General features: G+C 41.2%; 1 protein-coding gene across 9 annotated transcripts; it reads right to left on the reverse strand.

Moving 5' to 3' along the window:
* Positions 1–27,909, reverse strand: ZNF131 (zinc finger protein 131). Of its 9 annotated transcripts, none has more exons than XM_025270557.2 (7): positions 27,629–27,909; positions 26,482–26,620; positions 25,411–25,512; positions 18,274–18,418; positions 7,067–7,752; positions 2,513–2,643; positions 1–1,861 (listed from the first exon to the last, which is right to left on the reverse strand). In XM_025270557.2, the coding sequence occupies exons 2-7, from the start codon at positions 26,603–26,605 to the stop codon at positions 1,175–1,177; spliced, it is 1,875 nt and encodes a 624-aa protein (XP_025126342.1). In that variant the 5' UTR covers positions 26,606–26,620; positions 27,629–27,909; the 3' UTR covers positions 1–1,174. The 9 variants fall into 9 exon arrangements, with proteins under 9 accessions (XP_025126342.1, XP_025126338.1, XP_025126344.1 ...); XM_025270553.2 differs by having other exon boundaries at positions 27,532–27,908; XM_025270559.2 differs by lacking the exon at positions 27,629–27,909 and adding an exon at positions 27,383–27,404.

The following is a 27,909-nucleotide window of genomic DNA, read 5'->3' on the forward strand; positions in this document are numbered from 1 at the left end:
CATAATTTTAAAGTTTACTTTAAAAATGTAAATATCTCCCAATATTTAACAGGTAAAGAAAATAGCATATTGGTTTATTTTCTGTTGTTGTTATATTTTATTTTCCAATTAATACTGATTAAAAATATTTACACACCTACTTTAAAGTCCACAGTTTAGCACTCTTATTTGTATGGCTTTAAAAGTTATAGCACAAGATCTTTACATTAAGGATTGGGGGAAAAGATTCATTCAAAACAAAGCCTGATATATTATATACATGTTTTTCTCTGTACTTTAAATACATTAATTTTTAAATGATGCTCATCTTGTTTTCATCTGGTGGTAAAATACTAGTGCAACTTTTCATCAAAATAAAGTTTACCACAGATATAAATGAATTTTCCCAATTGAAAATGGCCCTTCAGCTGCCATTAAATGAAATTTCTCAACTTAAGTGAAAAAGAATTGGTAGCTGTCATTATAAGAAAAAATATATAAAGTACTACAGCATCACCTACACTGCCTACAACACAAATTTTAAAAGAACGAGAGATGCTTTATAGAAGTTCAGTTGGTTTTGAAAAGGCACATGGGTGTGTGTGTTTTTAAACATTCTAGCAAGTTGCCACCACCACTCTGTTTCTGTTGCAGAGCTGATGTCTATGACCATCAATCAGGGCAGACAAGAATGTTGTTCGAACTAAAGGAAGCCAGAAGCCAAAATTTAACTGCACAGTAACAATGCACTTTTCTTCATGCAGTCTTGTTTCCTATATATTCAAATTTTCTAACATGCATCAGAATACATCAACTTGTATTCTAATGATTTTACGTTTGATTTTACAACATGGCGGGGGAAAAAAAAACTTGAGGAAGGACATGACCAGGGAAAGAGAGTAAGAACTCTTACCACAATGAAAATATACATTCGTACCCAACTATATAATAAGAATATAATCCATTTAAGTTTTCCAGAAATATACTTCTCAAAGCTTCCCATTCACTTATGGGAAAGATCCCTCCTCTGTGGCAAAGTGGGGGGAAATCAGTCTGTTTCCATAGAAACGGTTCAGCACAACATGAAAAGAGTTTAACTTTGGTCCACATGTCTGTTAGCATAAGGACAGTCACACTGCCCATCATCAGTTCAAAAACCCAACACATAAATTTAAAAATATATGCATTTGTTATTTCATTCTAAAACTGGCATAGGTGTTCTGTTCTCATTTCCTGCCTTTTCAGCTTGGGAATCCACTGTTGATTTGGTCTCTAAATCCTCAGCATCTTCGTGTTCTTCTATAGCAGCCTCGGCAGCATCTGCTTGGGTAGGCTCGCTCTCCTCTTGATTCATGATTTCAGGGGTCACTTGATCCAAGTCTGCTTCTAGGAGCTCAGTTTGTACTTCCACTGGCATCTGATTTACCCGTTCAACATGCAGCTCCTCTACATGGACTTCAGTACCTTCTTCAGTCTGAATTCGCCCCACTTCTAGATAACTTACCTGGACCTGCTCTGGAAGCTCACTCATGTGTGACTCGTGCACTTGGCTGTCTTGGAGCAGATCTGGATGGACCTGTTCCACAGTCACTTGTGCTGAATCCACCTGAACCTGGAGCAGTGGTAACACATGTACCTTCCCAACTTGTTCTATAATAGTCATTGACGTCACAGGTTCAGTTTGCACACGTGTTTCTACTGAAAGAACTTCTTCAGTTACCAGGCGCTCTGAAATATTATGAGTATCACTGAGATGCCTCCTTAATTCATTTCCTTGCATAAACCACAAGTCACAGAGAGTACAATGGTTGGGTTTATCTCCAGTGTGTATCACCAGGTGATCTTTGAACTGGTCCCAGCTGTTAAACACACTATTACAGACCTGAAACAACCAAATAGTTAAGTGTTAACACTTACATTCAAACTGAAAGAAATACAGGATGCATTTAATCTGTGTAAGGAAAAAAGTTGCAGATTTTTCTGAATATGTTATAAATATAACATCTGTAATATAATCTAAGGGATTTCATAAATCTTTTGTTTATTTGACCTTTTAGCTGTTGTAGCTAAAAACTTAAATCCTTTTTGGGACACATTTTAATATTTCCTTCATTGTTTAAATGTCATAAATTCTAGGAATATAAAAGTAACACTATTATACTTTCTTATATAATATCAACATTAAGAACAATCTCACCATTTGGAATAAAAACACTAACCAAGGAAGAACAGCCCATTACAGCTGGTCTGCCTCTTTCACCCCACTCCAGAATCCCAATGACTGCCCTATGGTTAAGAATAACCATAGTTTGACACTACTTGTTACTTAGGACGTAATGTTAATAACATTGGTATCATCTAGGATTGGGTAAAAACAACAGTTTCCCTTATAAAAGCAAGACAATTATGTTCTTTAATCTCTTTCTGAACTGTCAGCGCCATACTTTTGGTCTAGGCTTGTTACTTGTCACTTCTAACAATTTCAAACACAGACTTCTTTGCTCAGAATAGAGTACACCACATCCACACGTACCTGACATTCATAAAGCTTCTTTCTCCCCTTTTTTGCTCCCACTCCAGTCTGGCATGCAGTCAAGTGACATTTGAGGGTACTATTTCTAGCAAATCGTTCATGACAATTTGGACATTCAAAAGGTTTTTCACCTGTTAGAATACAAAAAAAATATTGACAAATCAAGAAAAACAGAAAATGCAAAACGTCTTTTTCTTTTTTGGTAATTCTGACAGAACTTGTCTTGAATGGAGGAGCAGAACTTACAACTTGGATGTTTCCACCACATCTAAAAGACTATTCTAAGAGGTGGAAATACAAGTTTTTAATGATTCTTATAACTGTGCTCTGGCAAAGAAATAAAAATTTGGATCTGAATGTTGTTCCATGCCTTTGCATTTCTTAAACTGTCTATTTTCCCTTAGATAAAAATCAAAGTCAAATTCCTTTTCAGGGACATGCAGCCCTCTCCATTCCACAGCAATTTTGAGCACTTATTGTATTGCCAAGCCATGTGCTAGGTAATGAAGATAAATTGTCTTTATTTTTAAAAGTTTCATATCATAGGCCAGGGTATCTCAGGAAGGTGGAAATACATGGACATAAACAAATGCAATATTATCATAGAAAGCCTGGTACAGAGAAGAGGGCAATGAGCAATGGACTGTAGCAGCACAGAGGAGTGATGAATTCTGCCTAAAATGGACAAAGATTAGTTCAGGAAAGAAAGTTTATTCCAGGAGGCGGCACAGAGGTATAAAACAGTATGGCGGGTGAGGAGTAAGACGCGAGGTATCATACTGACTCCCAGATCGCTGGTTTAGAACACCAACCAGAATAAAGAACAGAGATGTTTAAGGAGGTGTGGAGTAGGGTATGCTGGGGAAGATTATAAATTCAGTTTTGAGTCTGGTAAGTTTGAGGTACTCAGAGCAAAGTGGCAACACCTGGTAGACAGAAGAACACTAAGGAAAATTAAGGAAGAAATTTCAGGAAGATGAGGTAGTAAAGCGTGCTGAAGCGAATAGAAATAACAGGTAGGGTGACAACAGGGGATTGGGGTACGCTAGCAGGAACACTGAGTGGTATGGGGCAATCTGGAGCCACACTACAGTGGGGGTAAGGGAGAGTGAGTGAGGCAAGTCAATGAAAACAGTCAGTACAGAAACTCTTTCAAGAAGGCTTGGAAGTAAAGAGGAGAAGTGGCTCAATGGGGACAGGTCAGTAAGAGGTTCTTTCAGCCAGAAAAGAATCATTACTTATTTGCTAAGGGAGAAGGAACCAGTGGAGCAGGAGAGAGTAGTAGGAATGACAGGTGAAACGTGGCTTTGGAGGAGACACTGAGATGTGGGCTTCAGAATTAGCCTTCAAAAACAGGAAAATATCTTTCTCTGTCATAAGAGAAGGAGACAATGAAGGAACCACACAGGTTTCTCCACAGCTAAATTGGGGTGTGGACAGGGGCTCAAGTACTGCACTGAAGGTCTAGAATGGCAATTAGGAAAGGAAAGATATAAAGCAGATACCAAAAGGCTTAACTTAAGGTCTGATGAGAATTTTTGCAAGAAGTGCTCGGCAGGGAGCAGAAGTAAATGACTACAATAATTCCAGGATGTAGGGTTCAAAAGCCAAGAAATGTGCTTAGAGTACAAGAAAAAGTGACTCAGGAAGTATACAAGGAGGATAAGATGAAGTCAGAAATGGGGCGATAAATGAGGTTTAAGGGCTACAGAAGGACAAGAGGCTAAATGAGGTTAAATGAGGTAGAGCCCACAGCCAAAGGAAGGAAAGCAGGAGAGAAGTCGAGAAAGGATGATGCCTGGAGAGAACAAGGACCAAGATTTCAGAGGTGGAGCCTCAGTGATCAGGTCCCAGACGTGACCCTCATACTCACGTGGACCCGACACAGTCAAGGAATAACTCTGAGCTGTGTTTTTTCCCTGAAAAAACAACTATAGCTTATTTTTTATATAATTTTCATAAGATGAAAAAAATTAATGAGAGAAAAGACCTAATCACCTAGAATTACTGTTGGTACAGAAACTCTTTTACAACTCCACAAATGGTGGAATATTGCTAACTAGAATGGTTTTAATAGTGTATAATTTTTCACTATAAAATGAAGCCTACAAATAAAAATTGTTGTTAACTTCTTTAAAGGGCAATTTGATAATATTTGCCAAGATTTAAAATGCACATATCCTCTGACTTGGCAACTCTGTCAAAAATTAACTTACTTAAACATGTACACAAAAATTACGTACAGGTATATTTACTGCAGCACCGTTTGTAATAAATGGCAAAAGACTAGCAACAACCTAAAATTGTATCATCATGATTGATGAAGTAAATTAGGGCATGCCTGTAACTGAAATCCCATGCAGTCACAGTGAAAAAAAAAAGTACCTTCACGAATGTTTCACATATTAAAAAAATTTGAAAATAAATTAAATGGTGTAACACCGTACTGTGTGCTCCTGTTTGTCTTTTTCTTAGTCTAGAAACAGTAACAGATTAATTATACTTTAGATGTGTAAAAAGTACAATCTTCAAAGTGCTTTTATCAATTCCTCTTATTTGTCACAACCCTGTAAAGTAGGTGTCATTATTCTTATTTACACAGATAAGGAGAGAGATCCAACGATAAAGAGACCAGTCAAGTTCATCAGGCTGACAAATGTCAGAAATGGAGCCTGGGAATTCCCTGGCAGTCCAGTGCTTAGGACTCCACACTCTCATTGTGGGACCTGAGATTCAATCCCTGGTCAGGGAACTAAGATCCCACAAGCTGCACAGTCAGGCCAAAACAAACAAAAAAAAACCTGGAGCCTGAATCTGACTCTGGTTTCCAAACCCACATTTTTTCCTACAATTCCATACTACCTCCTTGGAAAGCTAGGCAACAATCATCTGAAAACATGGTTACAGGTCATCTTTAGGTTGTCTTTCACACTGGGTGTCCCACAGGTACAGCTGTCAGTATATCTTGCTCTCTCCCCTCATCCCCAAATTTTACCCTTCTTTATTTTTCTAACTTAATAAACTTTTGATCACTAAGCCACCCAAATCAGAAAGCTGGGAGTCACCTTCTCTTTTATCCCTTACTTGCTCAGTCATGTCCAACTCTTTGTGATCCCATGAACTGCAGCCCACCAGGTTCCAATCTGTCCAAGGGATTCTCCAGGCAAGAATACTGGAGCGGATTGCCATTCCCTTCTCCAGGGGATCTTCCCGACCCAGGGATTGAACCCAGTCTCCTGCATTGGCAGGCAGATTCTTTACTGTCTGAGCCACCAAGGAAGCCCCTCTTTTACCTCCACATTTCACCAATCACTAAACCCTGTTGACTCTGCCTACTTCATGTTACGCCTTCAAGCCTTTACCATATTACTGCCTTTATTCAACCCCTCATCCTTGTTTAGATTACTCAAACAACTTCCTAACTAGACCCCGTAGGCTCCACCCACTCCAATCCTGCCAGTTCTGTCTCTAAAGCATAAATTTAATCAGAAATCTCCCTGGGTTAAATTTCTTAAAAGTGACCCAGTCTTCCAAGATAAAATCTAACTCATTTAGAGCATTTATCTAAGGTAACTACATGATCTTAGCCTCATCTCCCATCACTCTCTCTCTCCTGTCCTTGAACCACTGGCAGATGATCCATGATGCCAAAGTGCATATCATACAGTCAGCCCCCAAACTCTTCAGCTGCATCTCCTGGCATTCCTCTAATTGGACCCAATTCTCCAGCCATAATAACCTGCTAACAAGTACTCCATATGAGTGACTTTTCTCTCCTCATGTCTGTACACTTAGCTTCTTTTGCCTGGAGGGCTCGTCTCCTGGCTAACTCCTTTTCCTTTGAGAATCATCACAGGATAAACCCTCTAGGAAGCCATCCTTGTCTTCCACCATAACAGCATAAGCAGGCATTCCTATAAAACTCTGTGCTTACCTCTATCAGCACTTAGCTGACTGTGCCTGCCTGCCTTTCTTCACAAAACTTTGAACTCCTTGAAGGCAGGTACTCTAATTCTCCATGACCTAAAGTACAGAAACCTTACTCTTTTCATCTCCTTGGCTGTCCACCAGTCCTGACATGTTTGCCTTGGAGAGATGAGGGAGATGGGCAAATACTGCCTACCTATCCGCCAGGTCAAAACAGATAAGCAAATGTTTGCAAAGGTATAAACGTATTTGGGATTGTTTGTAAATGTATTCATCTATGTAATGTGTTAACATAAGGCAGATAAAGTAAAAACAGTTAACAGTGAAGTTTCATACAATTAAAATTTCATAATTAATAATATAATAATCACAGTGTTTATGTATATCTTTTAAAAATACAAAAATTGGCAAGGTGTAAGAATGACAGTTAACTTCAAAGTTAATACTGATTTTGCTTTGATAGCATCAATATCAATAAACTAGAATTATAAAAACACTGTGCTCAGCCTACACATTAGGAAACACACGAAATGGTTTCTATAACGCTAATAAAAAAGAATTTAGACACTCAGCTTGAAATGAGTGTGGAAAAAAATAAACTTCTAATATAAAATATTTGTTCCTTACCTGTATGTTTTCGAAGATGCTCTTTAAAATGTCCAAAGTGGTCAAACTGCTTCTCACAGTACTGACATATGTGTATTTTTTTCCCAGTTCTCTGCTTCTTACTGACTCCACCTTCTTCAAGGTGGTAACAACTGAGGTGCTGTTTCCACGCGCTCTCCCGAAGATACCTTTTATTGCATATTTCACACTTGAAACTCTCAGTGGAGTGTGATTTCATGTGTTCCTTAAAATGGTAAAACAATTTAAATGAACGGTTACATTTCTCACAATGGAACAAGTCCTTCACATGTGACAGCTGAAGTTCCACAATTTCAATACCTTCTACCTGTTTGCTTGTGGGGTCAGATGCACAGCCGTCTTCATCTTTAATCTGTCCTTTTCTATCGCCTTGGCGGTACTTGCTGGTAATATCTGCCAACAATGCCAGAGCGGAATCATCAGAGGAACCTGTGCCCTGAATGTACTTTATGGACTGCTTGGCAGAAGCCACTTCCTCCAAAGTTTCGATGCCTTCATCTTCCACTTCGATTGTGCCTTCAGCAATCTCCACCTCAATTTCAACAGGTTCAGATTCTGCAGATGGCAACGACTCAGTGATAACATTTGAAGTTTCTGCAATCTTTCTTTTTTTTGCTTCACTTTTCCCTGTGGTATTTTCCTCTAGTGGAGCTGAGTTTTCTTTGTTTCTGAAATACATAACACAGCGGTTTAAAAATTCTCTAAGACCAATCAATCCAACTGGGCTTTTTGGAAGAAATTGATAAGCTGATAATAAAACTTGTATGGAAAGGCAGAAAACAAGATTGCAAGACTTATACTAGCTGATATCAAGACTTATTATAAAGCTACAAAACTTAGACAATCTGACTGGCAAAAGGACAGACATGGAGATTAATGGAGCAAAATAAAGTCCAGAAATAGACTACACATGTATAGTCAATTGATTTTTGAGAAAAGGTTCCAAGATAATTTAATGGAGAAAACATACGACAGTAGTGTTGGAACAACTGCTGTCTATATAGGAAGAATAAACCTTGTCCCTTACTCACTTAACATACACAAAAAAATTAAAAATGGATCATAGACGTAAATGTAAGAACTATACACTTCTGGAAGAAAACTGGATAAAAATCTTTGCAACATTGAAAGATTTCTTAAATAAAATGCAGAAAGCAAAAACTCTGAGTAAAAATTGGAAAGACGGTTTTCATTAAAATTAAAAACTTTGTCCTTTGAAATACATAGTTAACAGGAAGGCAAGCCACAAACCGGAAGAAAAATATTTGTAAACATATTTTTCAAAGGTTTTATATAGAGAATATAAAAAGAATTCTTATAATTCAATAAACTCAATCTCTTCAGACAACTGTTGGGAGATAATTCCCCATGAGTCCCTCGTGTTTCTGCATATCTTGTGAAGACAGCTTTGGTTCTGGACTATTTTTCAAAGGTGTTTGCAGAAAGGCCAACAGCCTGGGAATACAGAGTGGCTCCTCTGGAGAAGACAGCTTTACTTACTGTCCATATAATAATGTCCCTGCTATGGGACAAAGGTCAGGCAGGTTTATCTGCAGCCCATTCTAAAAGACTTTGGTTTCCCAAGCTGGGGCTTTTTCACCTGTGATGAAAACCAACGACATGCAGGCCACTTTATGTCACCTCTGGGACTTGAGGAAGGGAAAAGTGGCACAAATAGAGTAATAAAGTCCTTTTTTCTGACCTACGAGTCCTGTTATCTTCTATCAGCATCCGTGAAATCGTGGCAGGATAATTTGCTGGCTTGCAAGTAGGGTAACATCTCTGATCCCTCCCAGATCTTGCCAGATATTGGCAACCAAGAACAGGATGCTGAAAAAGACAAGACTTTCTGGAACAGGAAGGATGAGACCTCACAGAGCAAATGGAATCTGAGGAAGTCTACTGGAGCTGGTATCAAACATGTTTACCAAATTGTATGGTCAACTGGGCAATAAATGGTTCTCTGCTTACTTGTCTACTGCTCTGAGTTGAACTGTGCACCCTCAAAAGATATGATGAAGTCCTGACCCAATAACTATGAACGTGACCTTATTTAGAATGTCTTCGCAGATGTAATCAAGTTGAGGTCATCAGAGCAGGCCCTACACTATGTCCTCCTAAGAAGAAGGACATTGGAACCAAAGAAGAGAAGGTCATATGAAAACACTGAGGGAAGATGGCAATGTGAAGATGGAGGCAGAAACTGGAGTTATGCTGTCACAAACCAAGGAAAACCTGGGGCTACCAGCCTACGAGAAAGGAGAAAGTCAAGTCACGGAAGGAAGGATTCTCCTCTAGAAGCTTCCGAGGGAATGTGGCCCTACCAACAGCTTGACTTAGGACTTCTAGCCTCCAGAACTGTGTTAAGACACGCAGTGTGTGGTACTTTGTTATGGCAGCCCCAGGAAATGAAAACACCTATGAATAAGGAAAGGTATACTCTTGAAAAAGCCGTCACTGCAGAAGTCAAGTCTGAGTCAGTTCAGAGGCATAAACCACCTGGCCCCAAGTGGAAAGCAATGTGGATGGGGCTGTTGAATCAAGAGAACCCCCAAACAGACATTGATGGTGTCTGCAAAGACCTTTCTGCCTGACACAGGGCTTTGAGGGGTGTGAAAACACTGGAGGTTTGTCTGGCTGAGCCACTCACAGCTCAGGTGCTGCTGGAAACTAAACTGTACCTTGCTCACTGGCACAGTCACTTTCTCTCTCCACAGCACTTCCCCTTCTACCTTTTCCCTTTGCCCCTAACTTGACTTAACCTGCTTGGAGAAAGAGAATTACGGTTGAAGCCAAAGTTTCCTTGCTCTCAAGGGCAAACAGTGAAGACACTATACACATCCAAGCATGCTGAGGAAAACTCAAGGATGGTAAAGACACAAATTGCCACAGCTCTGTTATATTCCACAGATGTCCAACTCACCATCCCATCTCTCATCCTCAGAGAGAGGAGGTGCTTGCATTCAAATGTTGGGGTTTGGGCAAGGTCACAGAAGGAAAGGGAGGCTGTCCTTTGGGTGGGGCTGATGTTACAGAAAAGCTCGAATAAACATTGTGGCCAACACAATATATACTGTCATTGCTTTGACATCTGAATGCACAGCAGGGATTGGTATGGCATGGGCATTTACTACTTTCCCCTAAGTACCAGAGATGGACCATCTCAATCGAGAAGAGCCACATGTAGAGAAGAGATAATGGAAGAAACTCCCCTAACATTAGCCACCAGCAGCTGGGTCAGGATTTAGCATGAGTGTCTCTATCTCTTGATGTATATATTGCTGATATCCTATTGACTGGCAAGCCCGAAGTCTCAGTCTGAAAAGCCCTGACTATAGTGTCATGACACTTCTACCAGCAGAGACTGCTAATAAGTGATTAAGTGAAACTCGCTCAGTTGTGTCCAACTCTTTGTGACCCCAAGGACTGCAGACCACCAGGCTCCTCTGTCCATAGGATTCTCCATTCAAGAATACTGGAGTGGGTTGCCACTTCCTTCTCCAGAGGATCTTCCCGACCCAGGGATTAAACCTGGGTCTCCTGCATTGCAGGCAGACTCTTTACCATCTGAGCCACCAGGGAAGTCCAGAGACTGCTGATAAAGCCCAAGAAAATTCAGAGGACTGCTCACCAAGTAAAATTTCTTGGGACTAGATAGGCAGATCACAACATTCAATTCCCTCCAGCAGTTAAAAACAACAACAACAACAACAACAGCTTCTCCACCTCCTCCCTCTTCCCCCCAAACATGAGGCCCAGTATCTCACTGGATTTTTAGGTACTAAGGAAACCATGTGCCTCACCTGGGCACTCTATCAGTACTTTTTTCTGTACATCAGTCAATCTGCAAAGCAGCACCTTTTAAGTGGGCCTCCAACCAATAGGCTGCACTGGAAGTTTCCATCTAACTGTGGCACATTCCCTACCTTCAGGGACCCCCTAGTCTAATGACCTCTCTGAGCTCTGAGACTGACACTTTTTGCAGATTACAGCTTCAGCTAATGGCAGGCTGTCTCCCTAAAGACAGTCATTGGATTTTGGACTTGCCAATTCCTTGACATGGCTATGAGGTGTATTCACTCTGACAAGAAAGGGTTAGGTGCTATTTGATTCTTGTTAAAAGTGATGCCTGATCCATGGAAGCTTTGAGGCTCTCCAACCTGATATTGCCATTTGGGAGTGTTAACTAAAACTTAATGACTATCAAGGTAAAAGTTGCCCAACAAGTCTCACTGGTCACAAAGAAATAGTTACATTCAAGAAAGCAGTTGAACTCTTGGCTTTACATGAAAAAGTGGTAGCACCCCTGCTGCCCAAAGAAAGCCACTAGATCAATGGGGTTTCTCATTCACTGGTGGCCTAGCTAAGCTGAAGGCTGATGGTATTCAGTGGGCTGCCAGATGCTCAGTCTCAGCACCAACTCTGCAAAACCAAAAGTGGACACGGTTGCTCTGCTCAGAAGGCAGAACTCAAGGCTGTATTCGTCACTCTGGACGACACTCTCCACAATGAACCTTGAGATATTTTTACTGACTCCTGGATTATTGCAAATGGCCAAGCTGCCTGGGAGACCTGGAAATCTTGGCAGATTAAAGACACCCATCTTAAGGGTCAAAACTATGGAGACAAACAGCTGTTGATCCAAGCATCTGAGTAAGTAGTTTAGATACTCATGGTAAAGGCCTGTTCTCTAATGACACCAACTGGAATCAAGTTGCTTATCTACCTACACTGCCCCGACTCCCATCACCGTCGCCTAGGTCCCACATTATTATGCACATGGTGACACATCCACCATCAGAGACTGAGCGGAAAGTCAAGGACCCATGCTTCTGATGGAGACGTCACTACAGCACGTCAGGCTTGTGACACTGGCCAAAAGTTGGCCTGTCTTACGGTGAATGAGGCTAAATCATACAGGGCATTGTCTCCAACTGTTCCTGGCAGACTGACTACACTAGACCTTTTGACCCATCTCAGGGCTATATGCCTCTCAACTATTGACACTTTTTCAAGGTATGCTGTTGCTGTTCAGGTCTGAGCAGCTAGTTCTGACCACACCATAGGGCATTTGAAACTAAGTTGTGTCATGTGTTTAGCTTGCTGCACCATGTGCAGTCTGATACTGATGCACCAAATGCTACTCAATCGGCTGTTAGTCAAGGTATTGTTAAACCCTTCAAGCTTTCTACCATCCAGATACTGGTGTTGTAGAGAACTGCAGCAACTTTCTCAAACAATGACTCAAAAAACTTTCTGACTCTACTTCCCTCACTTCTGCCTCGTCCAAAAATCCAGTAAGGCAGTTTAGTCATCAAATCCCACTATCCCCAGAACCATCTGTTTTTGGCTGCCTCCTGGGTAAATGATCAAGGCAAATGGAGTGGGAAGTTATATAAACCTCAGTGGAAATTCAGGGTCTGCTGTTACCATTCTTAGACATGATATTCTTCCTTCTGCCTAATGGCAACCTGGGGTCAGCCTGGTCAAAAGTGGGCCTAGCAGATTTAAACTTAGTTCCAGTTCAGCTATCTGGATTCTCTTATGGAATGGACATCATCTTAGATCCTAAGCATAATGACTACTTGGTTGAATATACTGCTTGTCAAGTGTTCTTAGATTGGTCCTCATGACCCAAAGTGGAAGACATAATAGGTATCTTAAGTTTTATAAAATGTCCTTGCCCCTGACCATTCTGGATGACAGGTCTGGGTAAGAGAAGGAGAGAACTGGAAATGGGGTTAAGTTACAGCTACTAGAATGGCACACACTGGTTTTGTGGGGGTAGAAGGAAAACCACACCACCCTGGAACCTGGAGAGAAAACCTCGTAGACTCCAGGAGGTACAGGGGAGGAAGGGACATTAGAGATCTCTGTCCTTCAGGACTGCTCTGAGTCTTCCTCAGGTAGGAAAAGGCTCTCGTTCAGGTCTCCTCAAGTGCTGCAACTTGCAACTCCTCAATCTGTCGTCTCACGCCAAGGACTCTGACAACTCAATCACCACCTCAACTTTACCAGGAAGGATTTTGCAAAGAGCAGGGGATGGCCAAGATTTGTATGTCTCATGCAAAAACCCCAGATGTTTGCCCACTACCATTACCAAAGCTGAGGCTCAGTTCATGAGGCATCCAGGTGCTCATGATAAACAGAACGGATTAAACTGGCTGCCCTTAGACATTCTCTCCAAAAACAAAGCCTAGACACCATCATTGAAGCTGAGCTGGGAAAAGGAGAGGCCATGCTGGTGACAACATCAACCTGTGAGCCAACTGAAGAAGGTCATCCCACTTTGGGGGCACAAACAAATTATAAACAACACTTTATTCCAAAAGCACCTATGTGTTCCAAGGACTGTATTTCTTGTATGAAGTCAGGTACTAACTTCCTTCCCTCCCTATAAATGCCTTGCAACTCTCAGTGGGAAGAAGATACCATCCAATGTTTAGGGAAACACCACTGGCGTTTCAATTTAGTTCTCAGATGACCATGTATCTCTCCAAAATGAGGCTACTCAAATAAAAAGGTGGTACAAAATTTGTGCCTGACTCAACACAATGTGATCAATGATACCACTTGGGCTCTGGAAGGTATTCATTTTGGCCTCAAATCACTAGCCAAGGTTATTACGGAGGCTACACTTGCCCTAAATGTCCTCCCTGTGGACCAATAATGAGACTGTGCAATTGCTAAAACATCTTGTTATACTCTGATTAATGCTTACAGCTAAGTGGAAAAGCCAATACAGAAACTAAAGGAGAAAGCTACCTGGCTTTCTAGGGATTTACTCAGTTGGCTTAGTGCAGGACCTTAGAGGAGTGGGTGCACAGTTAAGCTTAGCACTGCAGGGTGGCCATATCCTGCTACTTGGAGTTCTGCTGAAACAGCTGTCTTAATTAAATCCAATGTGAGAAAAACTGAATGGATTTGGTCCAAGTCCCCTATTGGTCAGATTAATCCAAGTGGTTATGGAGTAGCGTACTCATGAGAAAATTCACCAGAAGCTGAGTGCAGAAAAACCATACTGTGGAAGAAAATTCTCCATGGATCCCTCAGATTTCTGCATATCTTATACACAAACATACGGCCAGTCTTGTTCTGTCTTCCGAGTTGTCTATATAGCAAATTACCTTACAAAATAGAACCTTTCTACCTCCAGAATAGAGGACAATTATTTATTGTCCAGAATAATAAAGATAATGGCCCCTCTGGGGAAAAACCTGGGCAGGTTTGCTTGCAACTCGTTATAAAAGATCTGGTTTCCTAAAGCCCAGAGTTTCTCAAGTGTGATGTAAACCACCGAGAGCACAGTACACACCAAGGTAACTGCATTATTCCGCATGGGACTCGGGGTATGGAGGCAAGAAAAATTGATATGAACATGAACTTCAGGCTGTTCTGTATGCTGTGAAAGAAATAAAGTCCTTTCTGACTCATGAGTTTCATGTCTTCTGCCAGCATCCATAAAACTGTGGCATGCCAACTTATTAGCTTGCAAATAGGGTAAAATCTCACACCTGTTACAGTTCTTGACAATATCCCAACTTTAAAAATGGGCAAAAGATATCCCAAAGAAGATAAACAGATGGCAAAAGAGCACATGAAAAAATGCTCAACATCATTAGTCATTAGGGAAATGCAAATTAAAACCACTATATACTTACCAACTTGGCTAAAATAAAAGTCTGATCATATCAAGTATTAGGAAGGCTGTGGAGCAGTTGGAACTCTTATACACTACAAGCTGGAATGTAAAATGGCTCATCACTTTGGAAAACTGTTTGGTAGTTTCTTAAAAAAAAAAAAAACTCAACACATCCACCATACAACCCAGCTATTCCACTTCTAGGTATTTACTTAAGAGAAATGAAACCATATATACAAAGACCTACAAATATTCATAGCCATTTCATTTGTAACAGCCAAAAAATGAAAATAAAACCTAAATGTCTATCAACAGATGGTGTATGTTAGTCGCTTAGTCATGTCTGACTCTTTGCAACCCCATGGACTGTAGCTGGCCAGGCTCCTATGTCCATGGAATTCTCCAGGCAAGAATACTGATTGGAGGTTGCCATTCCCTTCTCCGGGGGAATCTTCCCAACCTAGGGATCAAACCCAGGTCTCCTGCACTGCAGGAAGATTCTTTACCATGTGAGCTATCAGGAAAGCCCAGATGGTATATTCATACAATGGAGGAACAGTCAGCAATAAAAAGGAACCCACAACAACATGGACAAATCTCTAAAGCATGAGGCTAAGTGAAAAAAGTCAAGCATGAACGACTACACAATATAGGAAGCCATTTATATGACATTCTAAATAAGATAAAGCCACAGTGATAAAAATCAAGATCATTGGTTGCCTGGGGCTGGGGATCAGGGCTGACTGCAAAGTCATAAGAAAACATAGGGAGATGGGAATGTTTGTGGTGGTGTACAATTAACAAATTTCAAACTTTACATTAAAATGAGTGAACCGTATTATGTGAATTATATTTCAAATGGCTGAGAAAGAAAACATCTATAAGGCAACTGCTGTTTCCTAACAAGTAACAGGAACCTTCTCATACAATTTTAAATAAAAATAATGATGCAATTTCAGCAAAATAAGGTCTGAGATTCTTTTCCAGTGCCATTCAAAAAGTTTACCACTGTATTTCAAAAATACATGCATACTGCAAATGCTAGAAGAGCATTTATTCACCTTCTCTATCTGCAATAAGATATACAATAAGCAATAGTTATACAATAAGCTTCTCAACAGAGTTGCCTTCACCAGTTGACTTAAACACAACTAAATTATGCAATTTTTATTCCTAAATTGTATAACATTGACATACACATAACAAAAAACAGCCAATATGTAATACTGCTATCTTCCTGAAGAACTCTTCAGACTATACTGCATGTGTAACTGGTTCATCAACAATTCAACATGCCAACATATTTATCTTGGCAAGCGCTGATGGCTGTAATTACTGTAAGGACCTCAGTCTTATAATAAATCTTCTAAAAGTTTCTAAATGGCTGTACCCAGCTATTCTTATCCTTTGACTAGACACATAAACTAAGTTAAATGCCTCCCAAATCCAACCTTGTCCATTGTCAGAGAATATGTTCCAATGTTCTGCTACTCAGGACTTCCCCTATAGTGAGATGCTACTCACTACCCCAAGCAGCAAAGGGACCACACAGAACATGTTTTCAGAGAGTTCTCAAACAACACACAGAACATGTTTTCAGAGAGTTCTCAAACAGGATTTAACCAGAAATCTGATGCTGCCAAATCTACCTCCACTTTAACACAGTATGATCTAATCAGGTACATATCCACAACACACCTTTATTTTTGCCATCCAGATCTCAGCTCTCTCTGCAGAAGAATGCTGGCCTGGTTTTAATCATTCATAAATGTTTACTGTGCCAGATGCTAGTCACCAGAGAATATATACACACCAAGCTCCTATCAGAAAAGTCTAATCTTGAACTCTGTCACCAAACTAATTAAAAGCTTATTAGGAAAAAAAGTATTTTTGGATAATTACAGTTCAATTATTTCTAAATTCTAAATTACATCTAACTGAACCACATCAGGGAGTCAGACTAAATCATTCTGTACCATGTGAAACTGATTTTTACCAAATTTCACCTTCATATTTTACCAATGACCTATATCGAGGGTCCTACGAAACAGAGCCAGGAGCTACCACCAATAGTAATTCACATTTAGAGTACTACATGCCAGACTCCAGGCTAAGCACTTTACATTCATTCATTCAGCCCTCACAAATAATCCTATGTAGAAAGGTCCTTTATTATCCCCATTTGACAGATGAGGAAACTGCGCAGCTGACAGGAGGTGGAGTAATCTCATTAAGGACACACTCTGGCAGAGCTGGCACATTTTCGAGGCAGCCTGTCTCCAGAGCTCTTGTTCTTACTCATTACAGTGCCACTATTCATTATGTAAGATGTTGAAGTATTTATTCATAATACCACTTAATGTCTTCCTAATAATTTCCTATGAGAAATTGTGTGTTTTAATACCAAGAATGGCTCCTAAGCAATTGATTTGTTCTCATCCTATAACCATAAATAATGTAACGAGATTCAGTCATGTCCAACTCTTTGTGACCCCATGGACTATCAAGTCCATGGAATTCTTCAGGCCAGAATACTGGAAGTGAGTAGCCATTCCCTTCTCCAAGGGAATCTTCCCAACTCAGGGATTGAACCCAGGTCTCCCACATTGCAGGCAGATTCTTTACCAGCTGGGCCACCAAGGAAGGCCTCTTTCATACAAGGTGCTTCAGAACTCAGAGCTACATTTAGCCTATCTGGCAAGTACAGACTCAAATGGCATGTATTTTTGCCACCATATTTCTAACTTCACTGATTAACACCTCACCTGGCCTATTTCTTGTATCTTCACCAACTTTCTCACTTATTTTTAAACAATACCATGTTAATCTTTGTAAGCCAAGCATTTTTTAGAATAAGTCTTGGTACAAATAATTAACAACTTGACTCCACAGAACAGTGTACAGGAACCCAGAGAACTCCTTAAAAATTGCCTAGCCCTCCCTATTTTATTGGGGCTTCCCAGGTGGTGCAATGGTAAAGAATCTGCCTGCCAATGCAGGAGATGCAAGAGACATGAGTTCAATTCCTGGGTCAGGAAGATCCCTTGGTGGAGGAAATGGCAACCTACTCCATATTCTTGCCTGAAAAATTCCATGGACAAAGAAGCCTGGTGGGCTATAGTCCATGGGGTCACAAGAGTCAAACACAACTGAGCGTGAGCATGCCTTATTTAATTAGAAATAAAAGATGCTGCCTTTGTTAATATTAGGACAGTTTTTACTGTAAGGACAAGCAATCAAGTGTGAGGGAAAGAACAATCAGTAACCAGTAAAACTTTAAGTGTGCTAAATCGCTTTAGTTATATAAGACTCTTTGCAACCCTATGGACTGTAGCCTGCCAGGCTTCTCTGTTCATAGTATTCCTCAGGCAAGAATACTGGAGTGGGTTGCATTTCCTTCTCCAAGAACTTTACAGATCCTTAAATATATTCCTGATTTCAAACTGTCAGTTCTTTATGACATGACACACACAATAAATTCTTGACTAAGAGTCAGGGTGAACATGACTGAAAGTAACTATTTGCGCCTCATTAAGAAAATAATTACCTGACTTCAAGGGCTTTGATAGCTTCTAGCATCTGTAGAAATTCTGCTGCTTTCCATACATCATTGGCTTCTTCTTCTCCTTGTATCATTAACTTTGCTGTATATGTGAACTCAATCAAATGACGAAAGGCCATTTTACTAACACCTGTAAAAAGGATGTGCATTAACATGTATTCACATTGATTCAAATCTTATAGCATTTAGTAATGGGAATAAAAAGAAGCTCAGTGTTTGAAAACTGATTAGCATTTGTCATTTTAGAAGACAACTTCTGGGTAGAATTCTCATTTACAGCATAATATTATAGCCAAATTCAACACTAACTAGCAAACTACTTTAAGATCTTTCCCAAAGATTTCCAAAGGCTCTTACAGAACAGTAAAATCTATCACTTAAATACACAAATGGGCTAACTATTACATCAGAAGTTCCCCTCTTGCCAGCGAGCTCTGTGTCAACTCAGCTCCAAAATCATCAATAGCTTTCCACAGCTTAGCAAATAAAGTTCAGTACCATTCTGCCTTTATTTCAAGGTCCTTTACATTACTTTTCTACTGACCACTATTTTTCCCTTCCAAATTTTAAAATGTATCAAACCGACATTATATATTGATTCTCAAACAAACCCTTCACTTTCTAAGCACTTCGTTGCCTTTAACACCCTCCTTTCCTGAATGCTTAACCACTTTATTTCTGGACAAATTCTATGACCCTTGAGGGCCCAATTTTAATGCCATGTCTTTAATGAACCTTCTTTAATACTTCCCTCAGGCTCAACTCCGAACCTAGTCTGATAGTTAAAATTCATAGACAACTCTTGACTACAAGTTACTTGAGGAGAATTTCTGTCTAAACTCACCTCACAGTATCTAACACAAAGATTCCTAAAATGAAAGCACACAAATTTGGTATAAATAAAGGCCAAAGCCATTTTTAGAATTAAGCTTCCATAATTCCAAGCTTTCTTTACAAGTTCTATGTTTAGATTTTGGCCCAAAATGATACTATACTTCCCCGAGCTCTTCAATGCTATGTAGTATTGTTTCAGTCTGCTAATGCGAGATATGAAAAACTACTGACAGGAACAAAGAGAAAACTTTTTACAGGCTTTTTTTATGCTAAGAAATGCCTAAGACCAAACTACACACAATATGCACAATTACAAAACAAGAATGTCCTCCGGCAGTCCAATGGTTAAGACTCCCCAGATTTCACCGTCAAGGGCATGTGTTGTTAGATCCCTGGTCTAGGAACTACGATCCCAAAAGCCACTTGGCACAGCCAAAAAAATATAAAAATATTTTTATGTTCTTTCAATGCAGTTTATACACCTGAATGTAGCCTTCCAGACAACAGTAAGAAAGCTGGTAGAATATCCACCATCCTCTATCTGTGTAAGGAAAAATACCACTCAGGAAGTCAGAACTTTCAAGTTTTAGTCTAGGCTCTTCATGACTTGTGCAATGTGGGAGGTCAGAACTTCTGAGTCTCAGAAAACTCATCTTCAAATTGCCGACAACAATAGGAGTACTGAAAAGCACTACAGAATACAATGTAACTTCACCAAGTTACATGCTACCAAATAAGCAACTAAAAATAAACTGGATTCACTGAAGGTTAATTTTATTTGGGTCTCCTAGTCTTTTTTTCTTTTTAAATATTTAATTGTGGCACACAGGATCTTCAATCTTCATTATGAACGCAAGCTCTTAATTGCAGTATGTGGGATCTAGTTCCCAAACCAGAGGTTGAACCTGGGCTTCCTGCACTGGGAGCACAGAATGTTAGGGACTAGACCACCCAGGAAGTCCCTCTCTCCTGGTTGTCTTTTGACCATGTTCTTCAACAGCAGCCTGAGGAACAGACAACTAGATTTTGCTTCCTTTTTTTTTTTTAAGATGTTTTGATCAAATATTTAAAAGTGAATCAAAAATTTTTCCTAAAAACAATGTGTATTATTTTTCCTGAAGTGGAATGGAATTTTGGTTTTTAATTAAACACACACACTATATACATATATATATACTATATATACATATCAGGCAGGCCTCTAAATACTTTACAAATTATCAACTTAATCTGCATAACAACCCTATGAAGTACTATTATAATCCCCATTTTAAAGAAATTGAGGCACAGAAAAGCTAAGTAACTTGCCAAAGTCACATAGCTATTAAGTGATAAAACTAGAATCAAACCCAGATGGTCTGGCTCCGAAGTCCATGATAAAGATTTTTGAACAGGATGATGCTAAGGAATATTCCTGCTTGGAAGAGTCTGAATATCCATGGTCTCACTCACTATGGGACTGCAATCTCTTACTCATACTTACAAAGTCCCCCACATCTCTTAAAACCAAAAGTTTCCAATAAATGTGGCAGCAAAATTTGATCTGAACATGAGGCCATTTATAATCTTTATCCAACTTACAGTAAATTTTAATAAGCTATGTTGCTTATTAATAATACACTGGATTATTATTATTTGGTTACAGGATATTGCCCCAGGCCCCACTGGGAGTATTGCGGAATACACATAGTGGATTACCTTAGGAAATTCTAAGTTAGTAATTTCAAGAAACATTTGACCTTCAAGGATTTGTGGCTTTAGCTCCCAATCTTGGTTAATCAGAGTCACCTGTGACTTAAGCATGGGTTCCTCATCTCCAGAATCACAATTGGGGTAGTGAACTGTTTTTTATAAGCACCAAGGTGCTTCTTACGTGGCCAGTCCAACACTGGTCCTAGGAATAAACCACAGACCTGACTAATTACTTAACAGGAACCAAACTTACAACACTTTTGTAACACCTGCCCAGGTAAGTGAAAGGTTGGTAGGTAATGCACAGCCCTGCAAAAATATTTTATACTCTATCAGGACTAGTAGGCTAACTTTCAAATTTCAGCCCACTTTTTTCAATTCCTTACTCTTTTCATAATATAAGTGCAGGACAAGACAATTTTTTAAGCACGGTATCTAAGAAAAATGTTAATACAAACACCTTCAGTTCAGATAAGTTCAGTCGATCAGTCGTGTCCAACTCTTTTCAACCCCATGAATCGCAGCATGCCAGGCCTCCCTGTCCATCACAAACTCCCGGAGTTCACTCAGACTCACGTCCATCGAGTCAGTGATAGCATCCAGCTATCTCATCCTCTGTCGTCCCCTTCTCCTCCTGCCCCCAATCCCTCCCAGCATCAGAGTCTTTTCCAATGAGTCAACTCTTCGCATGAGGTGGCCAAAGTACTGGAGTTTCAGCTTCCTTAACCTGGGTCATTTTTCCCATTCACAAAGGGGCAAAGGATTGAGGGGTGGAGGGCATTCCCCAACTAGTGGAAAACTCCCACTCAAATAGGATGAATGAACATGTCCTTGGGCGTTTCATTCTTGATATTAGGAGCTAAAATTTTGGACAGAGTTGCTGTTTGAGAGAAACTAGGTGCTTATGGATCTGTGGTTTCAGGGGAAGTAAAGAATGGATTTGGAAAATTGGAAGCTCGGTTTAGGAGACGGCTGTTGTGTTCCAAACAAGGAAATCAATGTCTGTTGAAGATGTAATATGGTATGAATCTAAGTCACAAAGCTTAGCTGGGATGCTTCTCAGTTGAAAAAACAATTTTAAGTCAAAGGTGAACCTGTAGTCCTAATCAAAGATAACTCATTTCACCAAAGACAGAAAAAGCAGAGAGAGAGAGCTGGCCCAGCTTGCATCTATGACAGTTCATACTCATAGAACATATTACAATTTAAATCCCCTTTATATATGCTTGCTTTTACAAAACCCAAAGGCAGTGGTTCTCGACACTGGCTGCATACTGGACCTACCCTAGGGCAACACTGCCCTAACTTTGCTGTTCAAAGGAGTCATCTGAGGATTCTGTTCTGATTCAGTAGGACTAGGGTAGAGCCTGAGAGTTTACAGCTCTCATAAGCTCCCAGGCGATGCCATGCATCCTCAGACCACACCCTGAATGACAAGGACCTAGAGAACTTTGAAAGACAGATGCTTGGACTTCACCCCTCAAAGAGTGAACTGATCTGGAGAAAAACCCTGGCTATTAGTACTTGCAAAAGCTCCTCTGGTGTTTCTAATGTGCTGCTAAATATGAGAACTATCACTATTTTACAGATAGGAGTTCCAGTTTTAGCTACGATGAAGAAAGTATACTCCATCCTATCTTGTCCATTGATACAACTAAAGACCCTGGACAGAACATCTAACGCAAATATAAAAGGACTTTGAAGGAAAAATAGAAGCACAGAGCCTGGGGAGAGAAAAAGAACTCAAAGAAGAGCAGTGAGTTTCCTGTTTTATATTTTTCCTCCTCTATAGCACAGAGTGAGGACAGTAAAACTCCCATAACTGGGTAGTAGGTGCAGACAGACTAGAGAACCAGGAAAGGAGATGGAGTGTGTGTAGGGGTGGGGAAAATAACTGGTTTTTATTCCTCTCTCAGCTCTTCCCCAGTTAGAATGCTGCATAACTGTGGCTAGCTGCCACCAAGCAGGCACCTAAACTCTATGACAAAGTTCCTCTGGCTGAGAACTAGGAAAGAGACAATCATCTGAAGAGACGGAGAGAATTCTTGTTATTTTCCTCTCTCACCATTTTACCCAGGAAATGGATCCTATCACAGAAAATGTAGGAGACCACAGAGAGGCTAAATTCCCAGTTTTCCAGCCAGAGGACCAGGAAAGAGAGCTCTGGGGAGCTAAAGTACAGAGAAAATCAGGAGGGGGAGCTGGTGAAAGGTCCTTTAAGCCTGTGTATGCAGTCTTGAGCATACTGCCTAGCTACAATAATGGGAGGTAGCACAGCAAAGGCTCTGAGAATTAGACTGTGTGTGGACTACCACCCAGGTCGGCACACCTGGGGCCTGAACAGAACAAAGGTGTTAAGAACTAAATTGGAATTGGATCCACAGCCCACACAAGGCAGTTTGAACCTAATCAGGTTGACTGCCAAAACAAAATAAACCACAATCAAATCAGTAACACTAACAAAACCCAAAGCATTTTCCAGAGATTCTAAGCGATCGCCGAGTGTTAAAATGTAATATTCAAAATGCCCATGACACCATCCAAATTTACTTGACATATTTTGCAAATTAAAAGAGAAAAAAAGGAAGATGTTCAGTGTTACACAACTAACAAACAGTAAAACTAAGACGACAACCCAGGTTTTCTAAGTGCATGCCCAGGGCTTTCTCTACAGCCAGGTGACCTAGCCAGATAGTAGTAAAGCAATTTCAAAGTTAAAGGCTTAAGAAGACACTGAGCCAAATTGATTCTTCAAACCTGGATCTGACAAATAAAAACAAAGAATGTTTTTATATGTTTCCTTCTTACTTTCTATAGTTTAAATACTGAAGATTGTGTGCCCTATACTATAATGGATCCTGACCCAAAGATCAAACCCAGGTCTCCCGCACTGCAGGCAGACTCTTTACCGTCTGAAGCATCAGAGAAGTACCTATAATGGACATAGCACACCAGAAATATAAGAAATCATTCCAAAGTGATTACTCTTGAGAAGAAAAGACCCTACTTCTTCAGGTAGGTCAGTATTCCACACTGCATCAGCAATACCTATTCTAGCCCTAACCACTTACTTTTTGACTTAGGATTCTGCCCAGAAGTTGCCTCCTCTGTGAAATTCTTCCTCTCTCTAAGCTACTAAATCACTCATCTTTCTTCTTCCCTTCTTACACCATTCTGCAATAAAATTCCCTGCAACATTTTTTTTTTTTTTTTGCACTCTTATACCTGTTGCCTACCCATGATTAAATTTGGAAATTCTCTTAAGGGCTGTCTTATTAATCAATTTCTCATTTCCTGGATCTGGCACAGTATTAACAGGTATTAAATTTGATAAACAGCCCCAATTTAGTAAACTTTGGCAATGCACCAAACACTACGCCAGGCACTCTGCACATGTTAATTCAATTAATCATTAGTACAAGCCTACTAACAATTACACTTCTCAGATGAAGCAGCAAATATGCAACTGAGGTAAAGTAACCTGCCTGGGGTCTCGTACCTCAGGTGAATAACTGGATGCAACTTTGCTTTGTAATAGAAACAAATACCATATAGGATCCTCACTTTAGTATGTTTTGAGGATTTCTGTTATGCCTATGCTCTCTCCCTCACAGATATCAAAAGATAATCTATCTATGGATACCAGTTAGAATGCTAGATAAGCTGGCATTATCAAAGCAAGAGGATCTTTTAACTCTTCTTTACTTCCCTAGGCACCAAATTTTTCCAAGGGAATACTGTTTCTAGGCAACCCGTTCATAACAGAACATATACATAGTGAAAGAGATATAAAACCAAAACTCAAGAACCCCATATTTATGTAAGAAAGCTGATTTATTTCCTACAATTTTGGATTGGGGGTAGAGAGCTAGGTATTATAATAGCAGAAAACAAAAGCATGGGAACAGCATAAACTGAATCCCTTGCTAAGTAGGAAACCTTAGGTAAGTAACCTTTTAGAGCCTGTTCCCTTATATGTAAATTGGAAATAAAACAACTTACTTCAAAGGATAGCTGTGAAACTCAGAAAATGCACATAAACAACACAGCATAATACCTAGCACTTGGTGATCTATCATTAAAAAAAAAAACCAGTATAACAATTTCTATTTTAGGACATTATGTAGTGGATGACCCCTTCCATTCTAGACCTTCTACATCCACTTGAACTTCTTTTAAATGTCACTTCATCTTTCCTAGCCTTTTCCATATTATAGCAGCCCATTTCACACTGTGCATATCACGCTAATACAGAGGCCTGCAACATCTTGATTAGTCTAAAACATAAGGCCACTAAATAAGATGGAAATTCACTTTTAATACATTTTCAAAAGATAGTGACCACTGGTTTAACAATGAAAAAGACTCATTTAAGAGACCAACAAATACCATTTAACCTAAGTTTTTCCTGGAAGATCCTTTTACCAAGCACATTACTAAAAGTAAGAATTCTCAGGTGTCAAAAGAACAATTTATCCAGTCACCTAACAGGAACCATTCGTACCTGTTTCCCATGGTATTTTACTAAATTACTGTCTAAAAAACTTCATCAAATTATAATGTTTGCTAAATAATGTATTTAAAACAAGCATTTACCTTCTATCTCCACCAAAGGTTCCTGAGTAAACTCCTGAAAGAATTTATAGAAGAACTTGCTGCAAGCAGCCAAAACAGCCTTGTGGGCCTTAAAATGGTGTCCTAGAGAAAAAAACGAAATCATCATATTCACAAAAATCAAGTATTATAAAACAAGTTAAAAAATTAAACTACAATCTTTCTTAATATAATTTTAAAAACTATATTCTGGGCAGCTATCTTGACAAATTTGAATCTCAATTAGACATGAAGCCAGATCTTTACTTCAGAAGCCTTACTTATTAAGTTAGTTTTATAAAGGACATCGTCCAACATTTCAGGAGGTACCACTTTAAGTCAAAAGCATATCCTATTCAGTTGAAACTGCTAAATAGAAACATAACTCAAAAGGTTATATATCATTGTAAAAGAGAAGAAAAAGGCACAGAGTAAGCACCAAGCTGGGTGTGTTTGCTATGAAAAACACTTTAGGATGCCTAATATTAGGAAACTCAACTTATAGCAGACCTATAACAAAGATTAGCTTGCCTTAAGTCTGTTTTCATTAAATAGAAAAGACACCTAAGCTGTGTCTGTCTCCACTGTAATGACAACTCTCAAGACTGGTAAATACCCCATTCTATTTTGGGGGTTATCAAAGCGGGTACCAGTGCTGCAAAGGAGTCTCTCACATTCTACCTCCAAGACCATTTGGGAAACTATAAAGAATCAACACTTCACAAATGATTCCTGTGAGTGACTGCTCAAAGCAGCTTAGCAGCAGAAATCTCCTAACCAAACATTCAGAGACATCCTCCCTAACCCACGCCCTCATCCTGCACTAAAGTGTGCAATGAGAACACTTGAAAAGGCTGCAAGAAGTTAAAATGCCATGATTACGTCGAAAGCGTGACCAGCCTTCTGCAGCATGGTCTCCGTTAAGGGATACTGATAAGTGTCCTCGGGTCCGAGAGCGCACCCTCCACAGACTTTCGACAGGTAGTCTACAGAAGGTGAGTAAAAAAGGCGGGTGGGGGAAGGGAAGAGATCTGAAGGCACAAACTTAGCTCCTCAGCCCACCACCCTGCTCACCGTCGACAATCAGGGTGATGTCAGTAAACCGGTCCTGCTCTCGCTGTTCATTCAATCGGTCCAGGATCATTTTATGATGTTCAGGGAACTCCTGCAGGCATTCCATCGTCTCTTCGGCCTCCATGGCCGTCCGGTTGCTCTACAAAAGAGGAGCATGATAATGTACACCCATGAGCTCGGGCTGAGGAACAAAACCCCTAAAGCATAAAATAACAACAAAAAAAACAAAACCCCAGCAACGTGAAAGAAGGGGGGAGGGTGAGGCAAGAGGAGAGGAAGGCGAGGGAAGAAAGAAAGGCGAGCCGGACGGCCGCCGCGCGTTGGGGGCCGGAGCCGCGGCCGCGGGACTCCGAGCCTGACCTAATTGGAGTCGGGAGACGCGAGCTGGAGCGGGGTGGGCACAGCGCCGGAGGCTCCGAGCGCCGGGGCGCGCAAATCCGGCAGGGGAGGAGACCCTACAGCCGCCGCGGCCCGCTAATGGCCTGCCAAGCCCCTCGGCCCGTCCCTGGCTCCCGCCTTCCCGGGACCCGGTCCGGCCCGCGGCCCACAACGACTCCCGGGTCGCCTCTCCCTCCCCCGCCCTCCCTCTTCTCCCCCGCCCCGACCGGGCCGGCACTCACTCAGGGAAGGAGGAGCGGCCCGGGCCTGCGCGTCACTTACGTCGACGTGCTGCGTCACGGCGTCGGACTCCGGCTGACGCGGACGCCTGAGCGCTGACTAGAGAGCGGGAGGGCCACGCCCCCGCCCCCCCACCCCCAATGGCAGGGCGGAGCTAACCGAGAGGATTTGGCGCTCGCGAAGCTTAGGCCGCTTGGGCAGGGAGGAGGGAGTGCAGCTGAGGCGGGGTTACGCCGGTTTACAGCCTGGCTTTGTCGGGGGTGGGGCTCCACCTTCTACCCACCCGCGCCACACTCCAGGTGTGAACACTTCCGAGCCGGACCTCAGAATAAACTCGCAACCGGTTCCGGGTGTGTTTTATACCGCTGCCCGCCCCCCCTCCACGCCCCGCCCCGTCCCCTTCCTCCCGAGGCCTAAGTCTGGCCACCTTACCTAGCTCACGATCCTCCCTCTCTGCTCTCAGTCCTAAAAGCCTTTCCTTCTCTGCTCTCCCCTCTCGGGGCGAAACTCGCCCCGCACTTCTCCCTACCCCTGAACAGCGCCTCTCCAGCCATTTCCTCGCCAGTGTCCGGGCGCTCTCTCTGCTTGGGTCCGGCCGGCGCACGTGCGCTCCCTCCGACACCCGGTCGGCCACGGCGCGGGCAGCGGCGGCCACGGGCGCGAGCACGTTCCGGCCGCCTAGGATCTTCCTCCCGGGTGCCCGCCCTCTCTGTGTTCGGCGGGCAGCGCGTGTTTGCTAGACTTAGGTCCTGTGGCTGCTCGGGTTATTACACGTGGTGCTGTTAACTGCAGCTCTCCATTCCCCAGGTC

This window comes from Bubalus bubalis, chromosome 19, assembly GCF_019923935.1.
Source record: "Bubalus bubalis isolate 160015118507 breed Murrah chromosome 19, NDDB_SH_1, whole genome shotgun sequence".
Classification (NCBI taxonomy): Eukaryota; Metazoa; Chordata; class Mammalia; order Artiodactyla; family Bovidae; genus Bubalus; species Bubalus bubalis.

Excerpts from the sequence above, each read along its gene's own strand:
- ZNF131 (XM_025270557.2), bottom strand. The coding sequence starts at position 26,605 with ATGGAGGCCGAAGAGACGATGGAATGCCTGCAGGAGTTCCCTGAACAT. Across the intron at positions 18,419-25,410 it reads ACCTTTGGTGGAGATAGAAG|GTGTTAGTAAAATGGCCTTT; the intron begins GTAAATGCTTGT and ends TCCTTTTTACAG. Across the intron at positions 7,753-18,273 it reads ATCAAAGCCCTTGAAGTCAG|AAACAAAGAAAACTCAGCTC; the intron begins GTAATTATTTTC and ends TATGTATTTCAG.